At 47.7% G+C, this 20,931-nt stretch overlaps 1 protein-coding gene and 1 long non-coding RNA gene across 2 annotated transcripts in view; one reads left to right on the top strand and one right to left on the bottom strand.

Annotated features, from left to right (window-relative positions):
- Nucleotides 1-20,931, top strand: part of Adcy1 (adenylate cyclase 1) — a 109,341-nt gene that overhangs the window by 31,049 nt on the left and 57,361 nt on the right. The window contains exons 3-4 of the mRNA NM_001107239.1: nucleotides 6,957-7,075; nucleotides 14,545-14,656. Coding sequence (NP_001100709.1) covers nucleotides 6,957-7,075; nucleotides 14,545-14,656 — 231 coding nt within the window. The remainder of the gene's footprint in view (nucleotides 1-6,956; nucleotides 7,076-14,544; nucleotides 14,657-20,931) is intronic.
- On the bottom strand, nucleotides 13,946-19,589 carry LOC120096658 (uncharacterized). The gene is made up of 3 exons (XR_005493408.2): nucleotides 19,456-19,589; nucleotides 19,283-19,371; nucleotides 13,946-14,407 (listed from the first exon to the last, which is right to left on the bottom strand). It is a non-coding gene; the product is annotated as an uncharacterized LOC120096658 (long non-coding RNA).

Raw genomic sequence — 20,931 nt, forward strand, 5'->3', positions numbered from 1 at the left:
TCTTGCACACACCTGCATGTGCGCACGTGGAAGCCAGAGATTGATGTGTCTTTCCTCTCTTGCTTTCCATTTTCAACTCACATTAATTTGATGTTTAATTTCATGAGTTATTAAGCTCATGTCATCTCTAATTCCTTCCCCATCTCCCTCACCCCTATCCCTTCCGACTCTGCGTGGTGCTTTCTTTGTATCGTTTTGGTTTTGTTTTAAATGCACTGCGTTCAGTGCAGCTGGTATGTGCCTGGGGGTAAGGCTGTCTCCCGGAGCATCAGAAGTCTCCAGACCACACCACTGAAGACGACTGATTCTCACTCCCTCAGCAGCCGTCCGTTGGCAGTACTTCCTCAGTTGAAGGTGGGACTTTGTAAGGGCTAGGATTTTGGTTGCCTTGGTCATGTGTGGGCTACGTGTATGTAGTCACAACACCTGTCAGTTCATGCCTGTAATCCCTTCTCATGTCCAGAAAACACCATTTCTCTGCAGTCATCCACTCCTTCTGGTCCTGTAGAGGTTCTTCCTCCTTTTGATGCTTCCGAGTCTTGAAAGGAAAGGGTTGTCTCATTCAGGGATGAGGATTCTTCAGTCTTTAGTCTCCACATGCTGGCCAGTGTATGGATCGATGTAATAATCACCGTGTGCCTCAAAGAGTGGCTTCTTTGATGAAGGTTGAGAGAGGCACTAATCTATGCCTATGAAGATAAGTGTTTAGGGGCAGTTTAATTTTATGTTCATTTAGCAGATAGCAGTAAATTCTCCCTTAAGGCCTTGGCCTACTAACTGGTCCCAGGCATGGGTTTCGTCTTGTGAAACAGTCCTTAAATCCAAACAGAAAATAACTGGTTACTCCCTTAACATGTGTGCCACTATTGTACCAGTGAGCGTATCTTCCTAGGCCAGTCATTGTTGTGTTTTTCAGAGTTCAAAGCCAGGTAAGACTGTTGATTGCTTCTCTCCCCTGGGAGCACGGAGGATGAAGCTTTCAGGTCACGACTAGCTTGATTTCTCCATGTCTTAGGACTCAAGTGTGTTCTGTCTTCGGTGGTAGGGTGTTCCATGATATTCTAGAGGTTCACCAAGAACGAAAGTGTTAGCGTATCTTTGGGGATATCTTTGGGACCCCATGGACCCAGAAAGTCAAAAAGTAGATATCCCCTAGCTGGCGCTGGGCTTTTTATTTGATAGCCTATGACGTCTAAGATAGGTATTCTCTTTGTGTTCTGTTGGGTTACTATTTAAACTACTCTTATATGTTCAGAAATTTCTACAGTCATAGGTTTCTCTATGGCTTTTTCAAAGGGCTTTAGTGTTATTTCTACCTCCCCTTGTTCCCTTTTCTACCCTCCTCGCCCTTAACCCTTCCTTTTTAACTCTTCCTGCATCACTCTGCTCTTTCCTCTTCGCCACCTGGGTTCTACCCCCACGCCCTCGAAATCTACCGCTTTTTTCGTACTTCTGTAAATATTCCAATCTAAAGACACATCTCTAAAGGTTTAAAGCTAACATCTACATATGAAGGGAGAACATATGGCAATTGTCTCTCCGGCTCTCTGTGAACTCACTCGGATTATTTCCAGTGCCGTCGAACTGCCCGAGAATTTCATCACTTTCTTTTGCTTTACAGCCGAGAGGCGTCCCATTCCGTGTGCGCGCCACGTGTTCGTCATCCCTGGAGTAGATGGTGGGAGTCTGGGCTGCTTCCATTTCTGGGTTCTTGGGAAGACAGCAGCAGTGAGCGTGGTGGGGAAGTGAAGTGTCTCTGTGGCAGGGTATTAGCATCTTTGAGAATATGCCCAGGAGTGATATAGATGGATCATATGGTAGATCAATTTTTTTTTTTTTAGTATCTCGAGGAACATCCACACTGGTTTCCATGGCGGCTGCATTAGTTTCTGCTCCACTATTTGTGCTCTTCTTTTTCCTCCTCCACGTCAGAATTTGATATAATTTGGTTTTTAACCTAAGCCATTCTGACTTAGGTAAGATGATATCTCAAAGTAATTTGAATTTGCACTTCCCATATGTCTAAGGATTTCGAACACTTAAAAAAATATTTCTTAGCCATTTGCATTTTTTCTTTCAACTCTGTTTCATTCCTTGCTTTATATTTTCTCTTTCTCTGGTTATATGGGTTTTTTTTTTTCCCCTTTGACTATTCTAAATGTCAAACCTTTTGTTTAGATGCTGAGCTCGTAGAACTTTTTCCATTGTGTGGCTGCCACTTCACTTGAATGGTGGTGTCCTTTGCTCTGCGGAAGCTTTTAGCTTCACGAGGTCCATTTGCGAGCTGTTGGTCTGCGCGCGTGTCCTGGAGCAGTCCTGTTCAGAAAGTCCTTTCCGGTGCACATAAGTAGCCGTGTACGCTCTGCTTTTTCCCTCTATCGGATTCAGGTATCAGGTCTTATGCGGTGGTCCTAGATCCATTTGGAGTTGAGTTTTGTACGTGGTTGGAGATAAGGATCTAGTTTCTTTCTTCTACACGAGAGGGCAATCCGTTTGATCAGCCGTGTTTGTTAAAGATGCTATCTTTCCTCTAATGTGTATTTCTGTCCTCTTTGTCTAAAATCAGGTTCCCCCTAATCTTGTGAGACAGATTTTTCTCATTGAACCTGGAGCTCTGGGTGGTCAGAGGACCCTCCCTTATGAGATTCATCTGTTTCCTGCCCTTCCCAGCCCACCCCTCACACTGCTGGGCTTACAGGTACACCATGCCTCTCTTTTATGTGGGCCTGAACTCTGATCTTCATGCTTGAGCAACAAGCCATTCACCTGCCGAGCCATCTTCCAGCCTCTCTTTGCTCATCCTTGTCATGGCTGCTTTAAAGTGTTTGTTAATTATTCTGCGTCCGTCCTCTCGATGTCAGTGTGTGCTGCTTGTCTTTGTTCACTGAACCTCAAGTGCATGTTTCCTAGTTTCTGTTCTTATAAATAATGCCCTGGTGGAATCTAGATGTCTACATCTATTGTATGAAACTCTGTTTTGTTTGGGCCTGTGTTGAGCTGCTGCTTTTCTGTGACATCATACTGGCCGGGGAAGAGGAGTTGTTCTGATGCTGTCAGCTGAGGAAAGAGATCCCGCTGTGGCCTTCCCTGACATCATCCCAGGGATAGGTGGAGGTCTGGCCTTGGTGCTTAACTTTTGCCAGAATGGGTTGATCAGGGCATAGAGTTTTCAGAGTCTTTGGCCTGGAGTAGCAGTCTTACTATCCAAAGGTTTCCTCTTGAGAACTACCATGTTCTGGGTTTTGTCTGGAGAGGGTAGCTTTTGTGCATCTTTGTTTGTTTGTTTGTTTTGTTTTGTGCTCAATGGTGTTCCAAGTTCCTTCTCCCCCAGCTCTGTGTTTGGGAAACAAACCCCGGAGGAGTCATTCCCAGGGCATGCCTTGGTCTGGACCTCTGCCTTCTTCCTTCCAGCTTCCAGTCTCATGATGTTAGATGTGGAATGTCTACGACTTTTACTGGTGTCCCCTGAGAGAAACAGGGAGAGATCCTTCTCCATTTTTTTCCAGCAACAAAGCTCTCATAATCGTAAAGAATCTGGTTTGGGAATGGACAGATGACACAATTAATAAAGTGCCCGCTTTATAAGCATGAAGATCTGAGTTTGGATCCCTAGCACCCATGTAAGGAAGGTGGGTGTGGTCCCATGCCTCTGTCACCCTGAGACTGGAGACTGGGGAGGAGACAGGCAGCTCTCTAGAGCTCTCTTGCCAGCTAGTCTTGCCGTTGGTGAATGCTGGGCTCAGTGAGAGTCTGTCTCAAAAGGTAAGTGGAGAATGGTTAAAAAAAAACCAGGCCATTGGCCTCTAGCCTTCATACAGAATGCATACAAATGCAGTAGGCTGCACATGTGGATACATGGAATGCACACACACACACACACACACACACACTAAGGTAAGCATCTCATTTTCATTGAGAGTAACATGTAATGTAGCTCACAGTCAGGGTACATGCCTTAAGGTTTTAATGAAGTTTTCATGGGGCACTGGGATGCTTCGTATGCTCCACATTTGCATACGATAGCTTTGTCTATCTGACTTTTCGCTTTGGATCTTAACTTCCTTTGTTCGATTTTATTGCTGCCCCAACCTCTTCTGATGTTGGCTATGTCGAGGCTTCAGGGTTGAGCTCGAGATTGGAAATTAACTTCAGCTACCGCTTATCTTTACAATGTGAATGGGCTGCTCTATCCTTGGAGAATTATTCTGAGTCAGAATTAGATATTCTTGTCCACATGTAGCTACTCAGGCGTCTGGAAAACCCTGGTAACCAAGAATCCCCATGTCAGGATGCTAGCAGTAGAACAGGGTAATGGGACAGCCAACTGACCACTGACTGCCATAGCTACTTCTTGTAGTGACCAGGGCACTGGCCCAACTTTCCAGGGCAGTGCTAGAGGCTGTGTGTCCGGTCTAGTGGCTTTTCTGTCTTCCCTCTGGGTCAGCCTCAGTGGCCCCAGTACACCCCAGTTCCCTGAAGGGCAGTCTCGCCATTCTGACTGCTCCAGCCTTGTGGCCTGCAATCTGATTGCTTGTACCGATGATACCTGCAGGCAGCGACACTACAGCCTAAAGTTTCCCTACAGGCTTATGGTGGTGAGAGCATTGTGGGGGATGAAGGTATGCATGGGTTCTGGGTGAAGGATAGAGGGTTGTTTTTTTTCTTCTTCCTGGTTTGATTTCACTTTGGGTCACTGTCACACTTAGGAATTGCAGATGAGTGACATCTGAGAGGTAGCAAGGTGATGAGTGCTGGAGTGATGTGGGGGTGCCTGGTGGGAGCAGTGACCGCACACTGAATGATGAATTATGCCAGGACAAGGCCCAAGCAGTGATCTTGGTTGCAGTCATGTGTTTTCCACCATGTATTTCCAGGAGGACACTGAGGAGGTTGTACTAGGGCTTGGGTTCAAGACTTAGGAATCCCCCAGGCTGCCTAGGTGCTGCCTCCAGAGCCTGCCTCTGCCTCATCAGCTCAAGGGGCCTTCCGTGTCCTCCATGCTGCTGGGGTTGCCTGAGGAGCACAGAATCTACTTTTCCTTTCTGGTCGCCTTTCCTGGTGGCCTTCTGAGTCTGCAGCTGTCTTTGTGTTCCCGCTTGGCTTGTGCTCTTGAAGCCCATGGCTGTCATGTTCTCTGGTCGCTCCCAGGTTGGTGCTGTGTTGATTTCTGACAGATCAATGAATACTGCCCCGGGGGTGGGGTGTCCTTTCTACTCAGGAGAGCTGATGGCTGGCAGTTAGCCCCCTCTTGGAGCTGATGGCCTCCTTTTTGGCTGCATCTCTAGAGGCCTGTGGTGTAGGAAGGGTCCTGGTGGTCCTCATCGTGATCTGCCTTTCATTCTCCACGGGTGGTGCTTTTCTGTCCCTGCACTGTGTCCTCTTTCTGTGTGACCAAATCTGTAAACAGGGAGTCCTGCCTTCTACAGCCTCTTTCCTGTATGTCTGGGTCCATCCAGCAAGGAGACGCATGGGAACTGTAGCGGGAGATGGTGTGGGGCTGGTACAGTAGGTCCTTAGTGCAGCACCAGGCCTCGCTTATACATATATGGTCCTGGGGCGGAACCCTGGTGGTTTCTCTCAGATGTACAGATTCAGCTCCCACCATCCTCCCTCGCTGTGCCTGGTTTTCTGCTGTCTATGCACGCTTATGTTAGCGGCTTCCTCTGGGGTTCCCCAGTGCACCCGGCGTGCGCTACGTTTGCAGGATGAGCTGTGCACATTCACTGCTGTCCATTGTGTGGAGCACAAGGGTGGGGTCCTTACACTACTTCCTGGAGCCACCAGGCTCTCTGGGACCGTGGCTGCCCCTCCTAGTGGTAACCCAGATGGACTCTGTGGACACTGACTATCCTTGAAACTCACCAGGGTTGTAGCCACCTTCAGTCAGAGGACTGGCCTCTCCCTGTCACAGTGGGTCTAGGAGAGACTCAGAGAATGGCAGGGAAGGAAGGCATGCCCACTGAAGTTCCCCAGAGGGAGCATGGCCAGGACACGGGACGTGTCAGGGGCCTGGGGGAGAGCCTACAGCATAGAGCAGGGACTGAGCCTTCTTCAGCCTCATCCACCCTCGTCAGTAGGATGTTCTTTCCCTTTCTTGTGATTCAGGGACCACTTTTGTCTTCTTTGCAATGCACCATGGGATACGGCATGAGGGGTCTGAGGGAAATTGTGGCCCCCTTAAACTTCAGATCTGGCACATAGCAACTAAGGCTCGGCGGGTCAGAATGCGATAGGGCTGAGGTCAGGGAAGGTCACATCTGGAAGAGTCTGACTCACACTGTCCATCCAGACAGGAAGCAAAGGCCTGGGAGTGTTGAAGGGATGGGATCTCCAGGGTGCTTCAGCGCTTCTTGAAACAAAACAAAACAAAACAAAACAAAACAAAACAAAACAAAACACAACACAAAAACAAAAACAAAAACGTGCTTATTTTCTTCTTGGGGAGAGGAAAAAATGCTTGCCCTACTCAAGTCAGGGAATCACAAGAAGTTAATGGCCAAGAGAAGGGGTCAGATTGTCCCTGAGTCTTTTATCTTTGTGTAGCAAGGAGTGCTTGTGTGCTCCAGGAAGACAGACTTAGTATAAACCGATTTCTGGATCCATTTGGAACAGTAGAAGGAGGGGAGAGGGATCTAGTGGGGCCACAACTGGAGATGGTGGAATTTGCTGGGCTGAGGCACAGAGTGCACAGTAGGCCAGAAGGGTAGCATGCAAGGACTGCAGAGCATGCCTGAGTGTGGGACATCAGGCTCAACTATGCTGGGCTAGGTGTCTGGAGTCAATTGCTTGCTCATTAGTAGAGTGTGAGTCCATGGGGGTCGGGGGACTGGGCAGTGTTGCAGGCCTGGGCGTGTGCTGGCTTGCCCAAGCAGGGTCTATAGGTCCCTATTTCTCTACTAAGCCAGTGGGAAGGAGGAAGTCCTTACTGTCTGACAAAGCATGTCTCTCCTATGCAGGAGCGGTTGCTCATGAGCCTCTTGCCCCGGAATGTCGCCATGGAGATGAAGGAAGACTTCCTGAAGCCCCCTGAGAGGATATTTCACAAGATTTACATCCAGAGGCACGACAATGTGAGGTAGGAGAATAACACCGACCCAGCCCGACAGTCGGTTTACTGGGGGGCTGCAGGGCAGAGGTGACAAGGTAGGGAGGAGGTGGGGGAGCTGGGAAGCAGATGGAAGAGGTAAGCAGGGGAAGAGAAGATTGCTCTAGTTGTGGGGGAGAGAGGAGGTCGGTCAAGAAGTTCAGGTGGCAGCCGCCCAGCAGGGAAGCTGGTCCCACGTGGACGGGATTGCGGCTTCGTAGGTGGCACACGCCAGTTCTCTTTCGAGTTTCTCCCATCAGCACATGCATTGCCTCACAGGGAGATAGATAGACAGGTGATAGGGAAATAGAGCTTTGTCCCAAGACTGGGCTTTTGCAGTGGAGTTTGAAGTGGGGAGTCTCCATTTCTGAATAATGACTGAGTGTTGCTTGAGGTGAGCTCTTCCCCCTCGTCCTCATCTCATCAGCCCTACGAGGTCAGAGCTGTTGTCTGTATTTTACAGGCAAGGGACCTGAGTCTTCCACATGAACCAACTTGTGGATACTTTGAAGTTTGCCTGCTTAGAGAGCCCTGCCGAAACTATTTGTCCTAGCGTACTATATAGTCTTTTTTTAAAAAAAAAATACTTGTGATTATAGTTCAGTGCTCTTAGAATAGCTGAGTGTCCCCTGTTGAGCAGTGACACCCTGCAAGTGCCACTCGGGAGATGATTGGGCCAACGCAAAGCACTTTCTGCTCAGTTGTTCTTTGCTGGTTCTTCTGGTGTTAGGTGTCAGGACTCCCAGCCTTCGGCCCCCGGAGACACAAAAGCACGGGGAAAAAACTCTTATGTTGGGTACTACAGGCTGGCTCATCCCAAATTTGTTAAGGCTTGTGAACCATCCAGGTACAAGCCATCCCTGTAGGGAGAGGGGGCATGGCTGATCAGGTCACAGGTACTGCTCTGTGCTTACCTGTGAATCCTTCCACTCCCTGCTGTCATGTGCTTCGATAGGGACCGGTGCTGCCCTCCCTCCACAGAGGAGGATGCTGAAGTGGAACAGGCTTGGGGCCCAGCTGTTTGGAAAGGAGCCACAGAGGCAACACTTGAGCCTAGATGCTCTCCAGAATCAGGGCTCAGAGACTCCTTGCTGAGCTCATGCTTGTTTGCTGTCCCCTCACTCCCGTGAGCAGCTGACACTGCTGCCTGCGGTGTAGAAATCAGGAAATTGAGATTCAGCCACGCGAAACAAATGTGCAGCATGCCCTGAGCAGTGGGCAGAGGGATGGACACAGGATCGGCCGGTGCTTGCATTGGCTTTGTGTCCCTCGCCGCACTGTACCTGCTGCTCCTTGTTAGCCGGAAAGGACAGAATCCAGTGCCCTAAGTGCTTACAGAGGAGCGGCAGCCAGCAGAATGTTTCAAAGAGAACTGGGAGGGCATGCTTGTAGGAGGGGGTCATGGTTGAGGGCCTCCTGGTAGCTTGAGTGAGTAGGCATCTTTGGCCTCTGCTTGCTCAACAAAACAAATAGATAAACAAATACACGGACTAGCACTGTAGCCTCCCCCCTGTGTCTTTGTCAGGTTTCTGTTGCTGTGATTAAACACTATGATCGAGAGCAAGCTGGGGGGGGAAAGGGTTAATTTGGCGTACACTTCCACTTGTAGTCCATCACTGAAGGAAGTCAGGGCAGGGAGCTGATGCAGAGGCCTCCCAGAGGAGCTGCTTACTAATGCCTTGCTCCTCAGGGCTTGCTCAACCTGATTTCTTACAGAACCTAGGAGCAGCAGCCCAGGGGATAGTGCCGCCCACAGTGGTCTGGGCTTCTCCCCATTGATCACTAATTTGAAAAATGCCTTGCATGCAAGTCTACAGTCCTATCTTAGGGAGCCAATTTTGTTAATTGAGATTCCCTCCTCGAAGATGCCTTTAGCTTGTGTCAAGTTGACATTAAATTATCCAGCATACCCTGAGAGGGAGAGCACTGATCAGGGTGACCAGTTCCTCAACCTCTCTGGGGCGGCCTAAACAACCAGCATCTGCCTTTCTGAGAGGTCTGACTCAGCCTGGTTTGCTGGGAGAATAGAGGTTGGGTGTACATTGGAAGATGCCACAGTTTTCATACACATGTCCCCTGCTCAGGATAGAGTGAACGCATAGAGTCCACAGCTGGTTACTGGGGGCACAGAGCATTGATAAAGGGCCAGAGCATCTAAGTCGAAATAAGTGATGGGGTTGCTTTCTTCCGTGAGGCTCCTCTCTGAAGGCTCATGGAGAGGCAGGCAGAGGCACTCCAAACAAAGGAGGAAGAGAGACCTGTAGACACAGATCTAAGAAAATGCCCAGGACGGATTATCACTGCACAAGAGACTAGAAATAACGCTCATGAAGACAGACAAGAATTATGCACATGAAAGATGAGAATTTCAATGAGGAAATAAAAGCAAAAAAAAAAAAAAAGAGTAACAAATCAGAAGGCTCAAGACTGGAGCAACCAAATATAAAATCCCCTACGGGAGAATAGAGAATCAGGCAGAACAAAAGGTCGGTGAACTGAAAGACAGGACTCTGGAAGGGTCCAAAAGAGAAGAAAGAATGGAAAGTCACCATTGGGCCAACACATACATTATAGGGGTTGCTGAAGGAGAAGAGTGGGAAAAACATGTTTTCTTTTTTCTTGAAAGCTTTTCAGAGACACGTGGAGCAGAAATCGGCATGCAGAATAGGAAACATATATGACACCAAATAGGATGAATTAAAGAAATTGACATGGTAAAGTTCTGAACAGTTAGAGATGAAGGGAGGATTTCAAAAGCAACGTCAGGAAAGTGTTTTCCTGTAAACAACAGATTCCCCATCAGGTTTTCAGTGGATCTTAAGGACAAACCATGCAGGGCAGAGGAGGAAGTGTTGTAGTCTGGGCATTTAAAACAAACCACGAAAACTCCACAGACCAAGGGTGCTGTGCCTGGCAAAATAGTCTTCAGAAATAAAGGCAAGACAGAGACTCAGTCGGATAGTTGAAAGCTGTGGGAGTCTTTTCTGCAGCAACACAGTGCATAGGAAGTCATGAAACACATTCACAAAGATGAACATATACGTTAATATAGACATACTATACGTGTTGTGAAGGTGAATAGTTTTTTATTGTGGTTGCATAAAGGGTAAAAGCCTGGCTAGTGAGATGCTCGTCAGGCAGAGCTGTCGGATGTCATGACTGATCACCTGAGTTTGATTCCCCAGAACCCACAGAGAACCAGGGGGAAGCAAGGGTGGCCATGCCCTCATCAGCCCAAATACACTTCCCTCAGAACTCTCAGAAGACATTTTATAATGGTTAAAGAGCAAGTTTACAATAACAGTCATAACACACACCCAACTCAAAAGTACTGAAATATGTCAAGTGAGTATCTGTAGAACTGAAAGGGGAAATAGCCATCAAATCAACAGTAATTCACTTCCAATAATGTACAGAAGAAGAGAGAAGAAGAAGAGGAGGAGGAGGAGGAAGAGGAAGAAGAGGAGGAAGAGGAAGAGGAGGGAGAAGAGGAGGAGGAGGAAGAGGAGGAGGAAGAGGAGGATGAGGAAGAGGAGGAGGAAGAGGAGGAGGAGGAAGAGGAGGATGAGGAAGAGGAGGAGGAAGAGGAGGAGGAGGAGAAGGAAGAAGAAGAAGGGGAAGAAGAAAGAGGAGGAGTAGGAGGGAGAGAAGGAGAAGGAAAGGGAGAGGGAGAGGGAGAAGGAGAAGAAGGAGAAGAAAAGGAGAAAAAGAAAAAAGAAGAAGAAGAAAAGGAGAAAAAGAAAAAAGAAAAAGAAGGAGAAGAAGAAAGAGGAAGGAGAGATAGAATAGAGAGAGAGAGAGAGAGAGAGAGAGAGAGAGAGAGAGAGAGAGAGAGAGAGAACTCTGACAGCACTATGGACTTGGTGCTAGTAGACAAAACAGATCGTACCACCCCACTCTTTCTTCTCAAGTGCTTGTGACTCTCTCTAACACAGGTCACATAAGGTCACAGGAAAATCCTAATGAATATGAGAGATGTAACTCATACCATATTTCCTGACCTAATGGCACCGTACGTTCTGACTTTAAATCATATTGCAAAACTGTCATGATTGAAACAGCGTGGCTTGAGAGCAGAGACTTGACAGGATAGATTAGAGTAAGAAGCCCAGAAGTGAAGCCACACACATGTACCCAGCCTGGCCACCAGAGTGACAGTGGAATAAAGACAGAGTTATCTTCAATAGTGCTAGAAATACTGAACATCCACAGATAGAACAATAAAATCGGACCCTCATCGGATACAATGCACAGAATCAATTAAAATCGATTCTGACTCGAAATATATAAAATCTTAGAAAGAAAAACACTCCAAGTTCTCTGACGCTGTTTTTGGCGACAATTTCATAGCAGCGAGAGCAGGGATAACTGGAGTTAGATCCAGCTTAGTGATTCACCAAACTGCTGCAGTCACCCAGGAATGTTTCCTCAAGAGAAACCACTAGGCGTCAAGACTGGGGCTTTGTGGCTTCTGTGCCTGCCCTGTGCTCATCCTCCATAGTTCCGCAGCCCCTGGAGGCTGAGAAGGTACCTCTTCAAAGCCCTGCTTAGCCTCAGCAGTGTCTGATGGCCTGGGGAGTCCCTGCCAAGTCTTCTGATTGGCCTTCTCCAGCAGCCCTGACTCAGCCCTGCGTGAGCCGCTGCCAGACTCAAGGGTGATCCCTGAGCACTGCATCTGTTTCCAGCAGTGGTGACCATTGAGGCAGGCAGCAAGGCGACTGGAGGGAATGAAAGGAAAAACCAGGCACTGAACGAACAGGGCTGCTTGAAAAGGTCTAGGCACAACTGTGGGAATTTCGGAAGACCAAGCCTCTGCCACATTAGTTTACAAATCACCAAACAGTCGAAACCAGACAGTCATAACCCGGGGCCCGCCAGATGGGTGCCGGGAAGACTCTGATTTCCAGAATTGCTGTCTTGTGTTCTCAACAGAAATATATTAGACATGCTGCAAAGAGTATGTATGTCTCATACATGGGCGAAGCAGGCAGCCAGCAGAAGCTGTCCCGAGGAAGCCTAGACGTTGGGATTCTTAGACAAACATCTGAAGTCAGCGATTTTGAATGTGCTCAGAGAGCAAACTGTGTCTGTGCAATTAAAGGAAGCCATGGCGATGTTTTCTCACCAAACAGAGAATACCAGCAGAGTAGACATTTTAAAAATAACCAAATCAAACAGAGCTTCTAAATTAAAGATATACCAGTGAAGTGAGAAAAATTATGGAGGGGGCTCGATGGCTGACTCGAGCAGGCAGCACGAGGATAAATGATCTTAATGACAGAGCCACAAGCCGCTCCGGGCTGCAGAGTGATGGGATATGGAGAATGCAAAGGATTTCAGAACTCTGTGGGGGACTGCCAAGTCTATCAATGCACACATGATGAGATTCCTTAGACAAGGGAGGAAGACAGGATATTTGAAGAAATAATAACCAAAACTGTGACTTACAAAAACAACAACAACAGAAACAACAATTCCTACCATACCAATCTGTCTATGCAAGAGACTTGATGTATTTCAAATTAAATAAGCTCAGATCCCACACCAAGGCCTCTCCTAGTCAAAGTGACAACAGCCAGAGGTGTGGGCAGAATCAGAAGCAGCAGGAGAGAAAGGACTCCATTTAGAACTGATCTTGGGTGAGACGGTGCCTGTCTGATGGCAGTAGGAGCCAGAAGTCAGCAGGAAGGTGCATCCAAAGGCAGAGGTAGAATGGTACGAATTCTGTATCCTTCAGGGCATGGGGCAACAGCGCTGACCCCCCTATTGGAACTCCATTCCCTCAGTATCTCCTTATCACCCCATCCTCTTGTCAGGTAAAGCTGGCCTGACCATAGCCGTCAGTGACATTCCCCACCCATCTTCCTGTTTTACCACACTTAAATATACTTAGTATACTTCAAATGTCCCCTTCTCCTGGCCAGAAGGAATCCTGAGGGCAGAGATGATTATTGAAATCTCCCATTCACGGACCTCCCAAGCACCTGCCCAGCCTAGCTGGCCCTCAGCGAGCTACCGACAAGTATAAGTAACACTTAAACCATCGCGAGTGGATGGCCCCGCGGAAACGGTGTTTTCCAGGCACGGCAGGGCTGATGCACGTCTGAACTCACAGAGGTTGTGACGACACAAGGCCTGCCCAAGTTCAAGGCAGACAAAATCCCGGCATGGAGGAGAGAAGTGGACAAAAGCCTAATGGTTGCCGAGAGGCAGATAGATCTCTTTCCTTCAGTGGAGTATCCAGACTCACGCTCAGAAGTGGTTGGCCAACAAAATGGATTCTGTGTGTGTGTATGTGTGTGTGTGTGTGTGTGTGTGTGTGTGTGTGTGTGTGTGTGTGTGTGTGTGCTTTTAAAAAAATTGCTTTTAGGGTTTTTTGTTTGTTTGTTTTAGATAGAGACAGAAGGAACACAAAGTTAGGGGGATGGGTTGGGGGAGGAGCTTGGAGAGGGAAAGAATGTTATTAAAATAAACTATAGAAATTTAAAAACAACAATAGACGTTACTGTACATGACTGTAAACAGGCGAAGTCTCATCTCCACATCACAGATGAGAAATGGGCACCAGAAAGAACTGACAGTCCCCTTGCTGTAGCTGTACAGTGGGACCACCTTGCTCCCCCCCAGTACTGCCCAGCCTGGGTTATCTTCAGTGGCACCCTCTCTTGCCCGCAAGAACTCTCATTCCTTTTTATCTGACATTTGTGGCTCCAGTGGAGAGTACTGTGGCTTAGTGTCTACTCTCTGCAGGTTCTGGAGTCGCAGGAAAGCTCTGAATATCTGACCAGAATGTTTTCAGACAGACCCTAGGGCTGAACAATGTTTAAAGACGAGATCTATGTGATTTTCACCTCTCAGATATTTACAGGATATATTTTAATTTTGAAAGACGAAACAATAGGAGCTATCATTTTTAGAGTCTTATCATCTGTAGAAAATCGAGCATGTTCAAGACTGACCCCAGTTCTGCACTAGATAGACCTCAGGAGTGCAAGGAGGGTATCATGGGGGGACTGTGGACTGTCTGTGCTGTGACTTAGGGATTTGGCTCAGGTCATCTGATGGTCACGTGCATCGAGGTAGCAGAAGAAGATGGTTGCTGGGGAGGCACATTTCCTTACTTGAAAGCTAGCCACTCTACTCCCTGCTCCGGGCCCCAGTGTAGATGCAGTTATGTGAGCGCCCTGGGAAGGGAGCAGGTCTACTGGGCAGCTAGCAGGAGCTTCCCATGTGGGTGACAGGTCAGCATGCGGGATGGCAAGCTCCCATAGCCAGTGGCTAGCTGTAGCCAAGAGGTGTGCCTTGTAGCCTAGGTCTTCCAGCCTGTAAGAGAAGAAGGAAGTTACGCAGTGTACTTTGAGGAGCAAGTGGCGGTGTAGATAGAAAAGGCTATGCGACTCACAGGTCACGATTTTCTAAGTGACCAAGAAGAGGTGACATGCATCCCTTTCCTCTTGCAGCATCCTGTTTGCAGACATCGTGGGTTTCACAGGTCTGGCGTCCCAGTGCACGGCCCAGGAGCTGGTGAAACTGCTCAATGAACTCTTTGGCAAGTTCGATGAGTTAGCCACGGTAAGCACTGTGTTTGCTTCTGTTCTTTTAGGCCGGGCAGCTTCTGGAGTGGTGCTCTACCAAGCCAGCCTCTGCATTTGCAGCACAGGAGTCTCACTGGCCCACCTTAGGCTGGAACCCTGCATCCACACCTCACAGCCTCTCCTGGCGCCTTCCAAGGCATTCTGATAGAATTGTGTCCTACAGGCTGCACTCAGCCCTAGCTGGCACTGGCTGTCAGCCATTTCTGGTGCCACAGCTGTCTCTCTACCTGAAGCAACCTTGACTGTGCCTCTGCTGGAGCCAGCCTTGCTCTGGCCTTAACCACCGTTTTGGACAGGAAAATGGCTGCTACTTTTTCCCCAGCCCCTGCTGAAGCTACTGTTGCTGCGGATGTTACTGCCTGCTTACTCCTTCTCCTGCCCTTTGACTGTTGACTCTAGGAATGTTGGGAATGCACAGCGGGCCTCCTGCTGGAATCCTTGACATTTGGCATAAGTGGCAGTTCAGCCTCAGGAAGGGTGGCACTCTGTCCTTAGGCTCTGTGTCCTTACGGAAGAGCCTGGTTTGCAGTCTTATGAATCCTTTGCAATTCTGGAACTTTTATCATGTAGGCAGAAATCCCTTGTAGCTTATCCATCTTGTAGATCTAAAGTAATTTTGGCTTCTGTGTAGGCATGGGGCAGCTTCCACAGGACACGAGCCATACCCTAGGAAGAGTGGGACCACTGAGAGTGGGAGGATGGGAGCAAAAGGTCGAGGTGGGGAGCATTTGGGCATTTTATTGGGTCCTCCGAAGGGTGGATGATTTACATTTTATGAGTCACTTAGGGATTGTCACATTGATGTCATATCTAGAAAAATCTTTCTATGGTCAAGGATTGGATAGATCTCCTACCTGCATTTTCCTGTGGGAATTGTGTACTTTAAGGTTTTCCTCTCTGTCCTTCGTCTGTGTTCTTTGTCAGCACGCACGGCTCCAGCCCCATTTGTGTTGCAGCTTCTGGTTGTAGTAAAATCGGTTGCGATGCAGCTCCATGTTGGGTGATGTCCCTGGCCTCCTGGCTAAGGTGTCCCCTGACCATTTACATCGGTGCCATGTTGGGGTTCCCATGGAACCCCTTGTATAGCACTCCCAGGCCGAGCTGCCACAGCTTTTATTCTTGGGGCTCCTTAGAATACAGAACTCCCAATTCTAGACAGAAACCAGACATATCATTCTGGCTCTAGATTGCCTTCTGAATTCCCCGGATTTGGCTGGTGCAGAGAGCTCCAGGTGTCTCTGAGAAACTGGGCATTCAGAACTTTACAGTTCCCATGGCTGCCTTGGCTCCCCAGTGACTTAAGGAGAAACATCTCCCATAACACGAAGTTTCGTTGTGAAGTGCTGGTTTGTTCCCAGGGACATGTGATTGAGCTCAAGAGAATATCTTCCAGGTTTTTTTTTCCTAGACAAAATGCTTTCAGTGGGGCCTGTTTGGTCTTAAAGCAGCCACCCACCGGGGTACGGGTAGGAGCCCAGCTGAGAGCTCAGAGCCTGGTGGGAGGAAGGATTGGCTGTGTCACCGTGTGCTGATGCCACTGCAGTGATGGCATACACTGAGGACTCTGCTGGGATGGCAGGGCACAATAAGCAGCACCCCACAGCTGGCAGAAGATAGACCAGTGGGTGCAGACGCCCTCCCCTCCCCTCCCCTCCCCTCGGGGCTAGGGCTGGGCCTACCCTATATATCACAATATATCCAATTGTGATTTCTGTCCTCAAAATCAAAGTAGAACTGTAGGAGCATGGACTGAAACTTTTAGACTTGGTTGCACTTGACAAGAGTCGGAAGAGGTGGTCCAGTTCCACCCTGTGACGGGCAGGCCAGGGTATCACGTCATATTCATTCCTGAGACAGAGGGGAAGCTGAAAGGGTGAAGCCACCTCCACGGGGCCTTGTGGTTTCAAAGCCTGTCTCCTGAGAGAGAACTGGTACCCTTTTCTCACAGTCACAAAGGCCATCATTGTGAAGGTTTGCTTATGGCCTCTGACCTTTCTCCAGCTATCTGTAGAGTGGAGGCGCCACTGGGCCTCCTGTTCATCTTACCACTTTGTGTGGTGGTCACTGGGCAAGCCACGCTCCTTTCCAAGTCGACTCTGAGGTCTGAGTTACTACTAAGGAGCTTGGCACACAGCAGAGGCCCTGTGAGTTTATCCAGTGAGACAACACAACCCCTGAGGTGTCTGCTTCTGTGGCCTTTGGGCTCACTGGCCTGGGATCTGAGAGCGGTGAACCTCTGAGGGTGCCCCCAAATGAGGGAGGGGGGGCAGAAAAGGGACTCAGCTGACTGAGCCTGTCATCCCTGGCCGCAGCAGCCTCTGGGACAGATGCCGAGTGGGCTGGGAGCTGAATAGCACTGTGGAGAGACAGTGTGTGCTTGCATTTGCATTTCCTGAGGGCTCTGTTTCCCAACTGTGACAGGCACTAAGCACCCTCATTTACTGTTTTCTTTCCTAAGGCTGTGAGAGAGGGCTTTGGAGTCTGGCTGGGTGAGCCTCTGGAGGGAACGTCAGTGGAGACGCGGCTCACAGATATGTCTGGGAAGATGTGCTCCTCTGATTGGCCTTTGTAGGCGATGTGGGCAACATGTGGAAGCGGGGTGGGCTCCCAACCTGGGGTATCCATTCTGCAGTGTCCAGCCTTGGCATAGGATAAGGCAGTATTTGGAAAGATCATGACAGTCCTGTAAATTCTCTTCCCATGAGGGGGGTTCTTCCTTGTTACTTTACTGGGGACTCAAAGGGTGGCTTCCAGAGCCTGATCCAGAAGCACTCATCCAAGTCTCAAATAGCAGGACATCTTCGTTTTACTCTCTGGCTTTTGTGGTCAGCATCTGGGAGCGACTTGTTAAAGCCCATGCTTATGTGCAGAACACTGGGTCTGGAAGGTGGGACCTCAGTTTCCCCTAACTTGACCCTCCTGAATCTTCCTCCAATTCAGTTGAGATTTACCTTCATAGCTCTAAGACTCTGGTTTCATATACCCCTCCTGGCCCCATGCTAGCCACAGCCTACTGGGACCCTGCGTGGTTCCTGGCCTTGTTGCATTTCCTTCATGAAAGCTCATGGGGCAGCCTTGTCAGGTCCTACTGGGTCAAGAAGATATGAGAACTCCCTTCATCCCCAACCAAGGGAGGCATAGTACCTTGTGAGTCTGGTGTCTTTGGGGAAAGATATTTGTTGAGAAGAGTCTGTCTTGTGTGGGAGACTTTGTGAACAGAGAAGAGGTTTAAACAGCGTGGGTCACCTTCTTCCCGACTTGCTTCAGGCTCCTGACTGGCTGCTCTTGACTGATGTCCACCATAAGGGGTGCAGGGTGATGGCTGTGTTCACTTCTGGGTACTGCCTAAATCTCACAAGGCCTGCAGCAGCTTTCTCTTGGGTGCACCTTCTAAAGAACAAACCCAGCTCTCTTTTCTGCTTCTCCGGCTTCTCATTCCCTGCTGTTCTAGTGGCTTGGAGGGCCCTTTAGAGAAAAATACTCTTGTTTCTTCCCATCGCCTGGAAGCATCCCATTGTCTGGCTGAATCAAAGCTTGCTGTCTGTTCACAGCCTGATGGGCATCTGGGTTATTTCTGGGCTAGGTTACACCAGATAGAGCCGCTGGGTGCATCTGTTTAGAAAAGTCTGTGTGGATGAATGCTTTCTGTTTCCTTGTGTGAATACGTAGGAGTGGGCTATGACAAAATACGCTGAGTTTACTATATTTAACGTTTTAAGAAATGAGTACGGCACCTTCCAGACTGCCTAGTGCCATCTTCTGTCTGCAGCCACAATGTTTGGGTTCTGCATCTTCGTCTGCTGCGGTGGCTAGGTTTTTAAATGGGCGTGTGGTCTCCCTAGTAACAAACCATGGGTATCTTTTAACTGCTTATTGGCCATCAACGTGTCATCTTTGGAGGAGTATCCAATCAGGTGTTCTCCACCACCCTTCTTTCTAAGTTGGGTTGATTGGAAATCATTGTTTATTATTTATAATTAATACACACCAATCAAAACAGTCTCTAAAATTTTAAGAAACAGATGAAATATGAAGATTGAACCAATAACAGTTGGTCAGCCTTTAGACTATGTAAATGTTGAAAAAAATTTTTTTTTGGTTTTACTCCATAGAGGATTCATTGTACAGATTGTTGTGATTCTAACCATCATTATACGATGTATAATTTCATAAAAAAAAGCAACATGTTGTACACACAGGTAAACACATATGCACCAGTCTACATACATACTTATCTATAGTTCATATGTTAGGAAACGTGAAACCCCCAAAGAGAAAAGAAACATAAAGAAAGACAAAGCACTAGAATATAAAACGGAATTTCCCCGCACAAAATCAGAGTTACAGACCCAGCCTAAAGGCGAGCAGTCATATAAATCACAGGGAAAGCCACGTGTGTAATAAACAGGGAAAAGAAATGTACTGCCGTTGACATGAGCCCACTTGTTCAGTGGACTTCTGCCTTGGTAACTGTCTTAGCATTGTTCATTACTTCGTGGGAAAATCGAATGGAAGGCAAACAGAGTTTCCATCTGAGCTGCCACACGTATGCAGAGCGCCCTTCCACAGAACGGTGCCGGTCCCTGGAATTTTGTCACATTACCTGTCTTTGTCGGCATCTCCTGTCTGTGTTTCCTTGTGATTCAGCCAACACTGTTTCAAAGCTGGCTATAGATGTCATATGACCAGCATCTACAGAGGAAGTAGGGAATGTGTGTGGTAAGTAGTTAGGAATGAATAAGGTAAATCTCACTTACCCCATCCTATATGCTTTACCTGGAGACACCTGTACTTAGAGAAGCGATTCTCTTTCACTCTTTCCTTTTTCATAATTTACTTTTGGTTTACTTTTTAATTTTTAATTGTTTTAGTTAGGGTGTCACCGTGTTGTCTGAGCCAGCCTCAAACTCATATCAGCCTGTCTTAGCCCTGTGGATGCTGTTGAGATCATAGGTGTATGTCATTGTGCCCCGCCTAGGGTTTCATAATGGTCTACAAGCAAGCTCTTCTTCAGATACATGGCTTGCGATGTTTTGGTAGGTTTTTATTCCTTCTAATAGAATAGCCTTAAGTGCCAGAAATTTTAAATTGCATATCTGCTTGGTTTTTATTGTTTTTTTTTAATTTTTGTTATGGATTGCCAACTTTGTGTTGTGAATGAATTGGCTGCCATTGTGCTGCCTTTTCAAGGCCTCTTGTCCTCTGCCTGCTCCTGCCAGATCATCCCAGTCTGGTCTCTCTCTGCCTTCTTGTGCTTTTCTTTCTCACTTTCTCTCCTCCCCTTCCTCTGTGTCTCTCCCCACCCTCATCCCAGAGGGTTTTCCTATTTCAGATCTTTCACTGAGTCACATTTATGGTGAGTCATGTCTTCATTGACTAGTTAAGGTGATATCATGGATATTTTTGAGAGATATATATTATATATAACACATATGAAATTATATATATATATATATAAAATACTAAACTCATTTGCTCTGTATTTTGGTCTTTTGCTGAAAGAAATGAGACTGCTATGACTATTTCAAGGGATTAGTTTAGTGAGAAGCTAAATAACAAAAGTCCAGTAATATAAAATCAGAACCTCTAGCCCGGTGTGTGCAATGAAGGTAATAATAATGATTGCCCTGTTTACCAGGGAGACAGACAGACAGACAGACAGACAGACAGACACACACACACACACACACACACACACACACACACACACACGAGGTCATCTGTGAGAACAGCACGAATATCTGGAATTTCAGTGTGAAAAAGATTAGCGTATTCTCTTCAAAGATATTAGCTCTTTTTTCTTTAATCCCATCAAGTTCTTAATTCGTAACCAGATAACGTTTGCTGCCGAAAATGTCCATTTGCTAGCTGAGTCTGTTTTAGAAGACTGTCAATTAACTGCTCTCTCACTACCACGATGATTAAATCAGACTCCAGCTCTGTGGATGCTCACGCTTTCTGCTGCTCACCAGCTGTGATTTGATTTTCTGCCCCCTCTCCCCTTGCACACACACACACACACACACACACACACACACACACACACACACACACACACACACGAACAAGTGATCCTTAAAGTGACCCTGACTGGATCACGGGTGGCAGAATAGATGAATGTAGTCACTCTCTACTTTGTGAGGTCTGTATTCAAGCTGAAAGCAACCACCCTCAGAAACCCAAGTGGTTCCCCCATCAGATACAATGTATTTCTTATAAAATCTCTGTGTGTTTGTTTCCATACATTTAAAG

This window comes from Rattus norvegicus, chromosome 14, assembly GCF_036323735.1.
Source record: "Rattus norvegicus strain BN/NHsdMcwi chromosome 14, GRCr8, whole genome shotgun sequence".
NCBI lineage: Eukaryota > Metazoa > Chordata > Mammalia > Rodentia > Muridae > Rattus > Rattus norvegicus.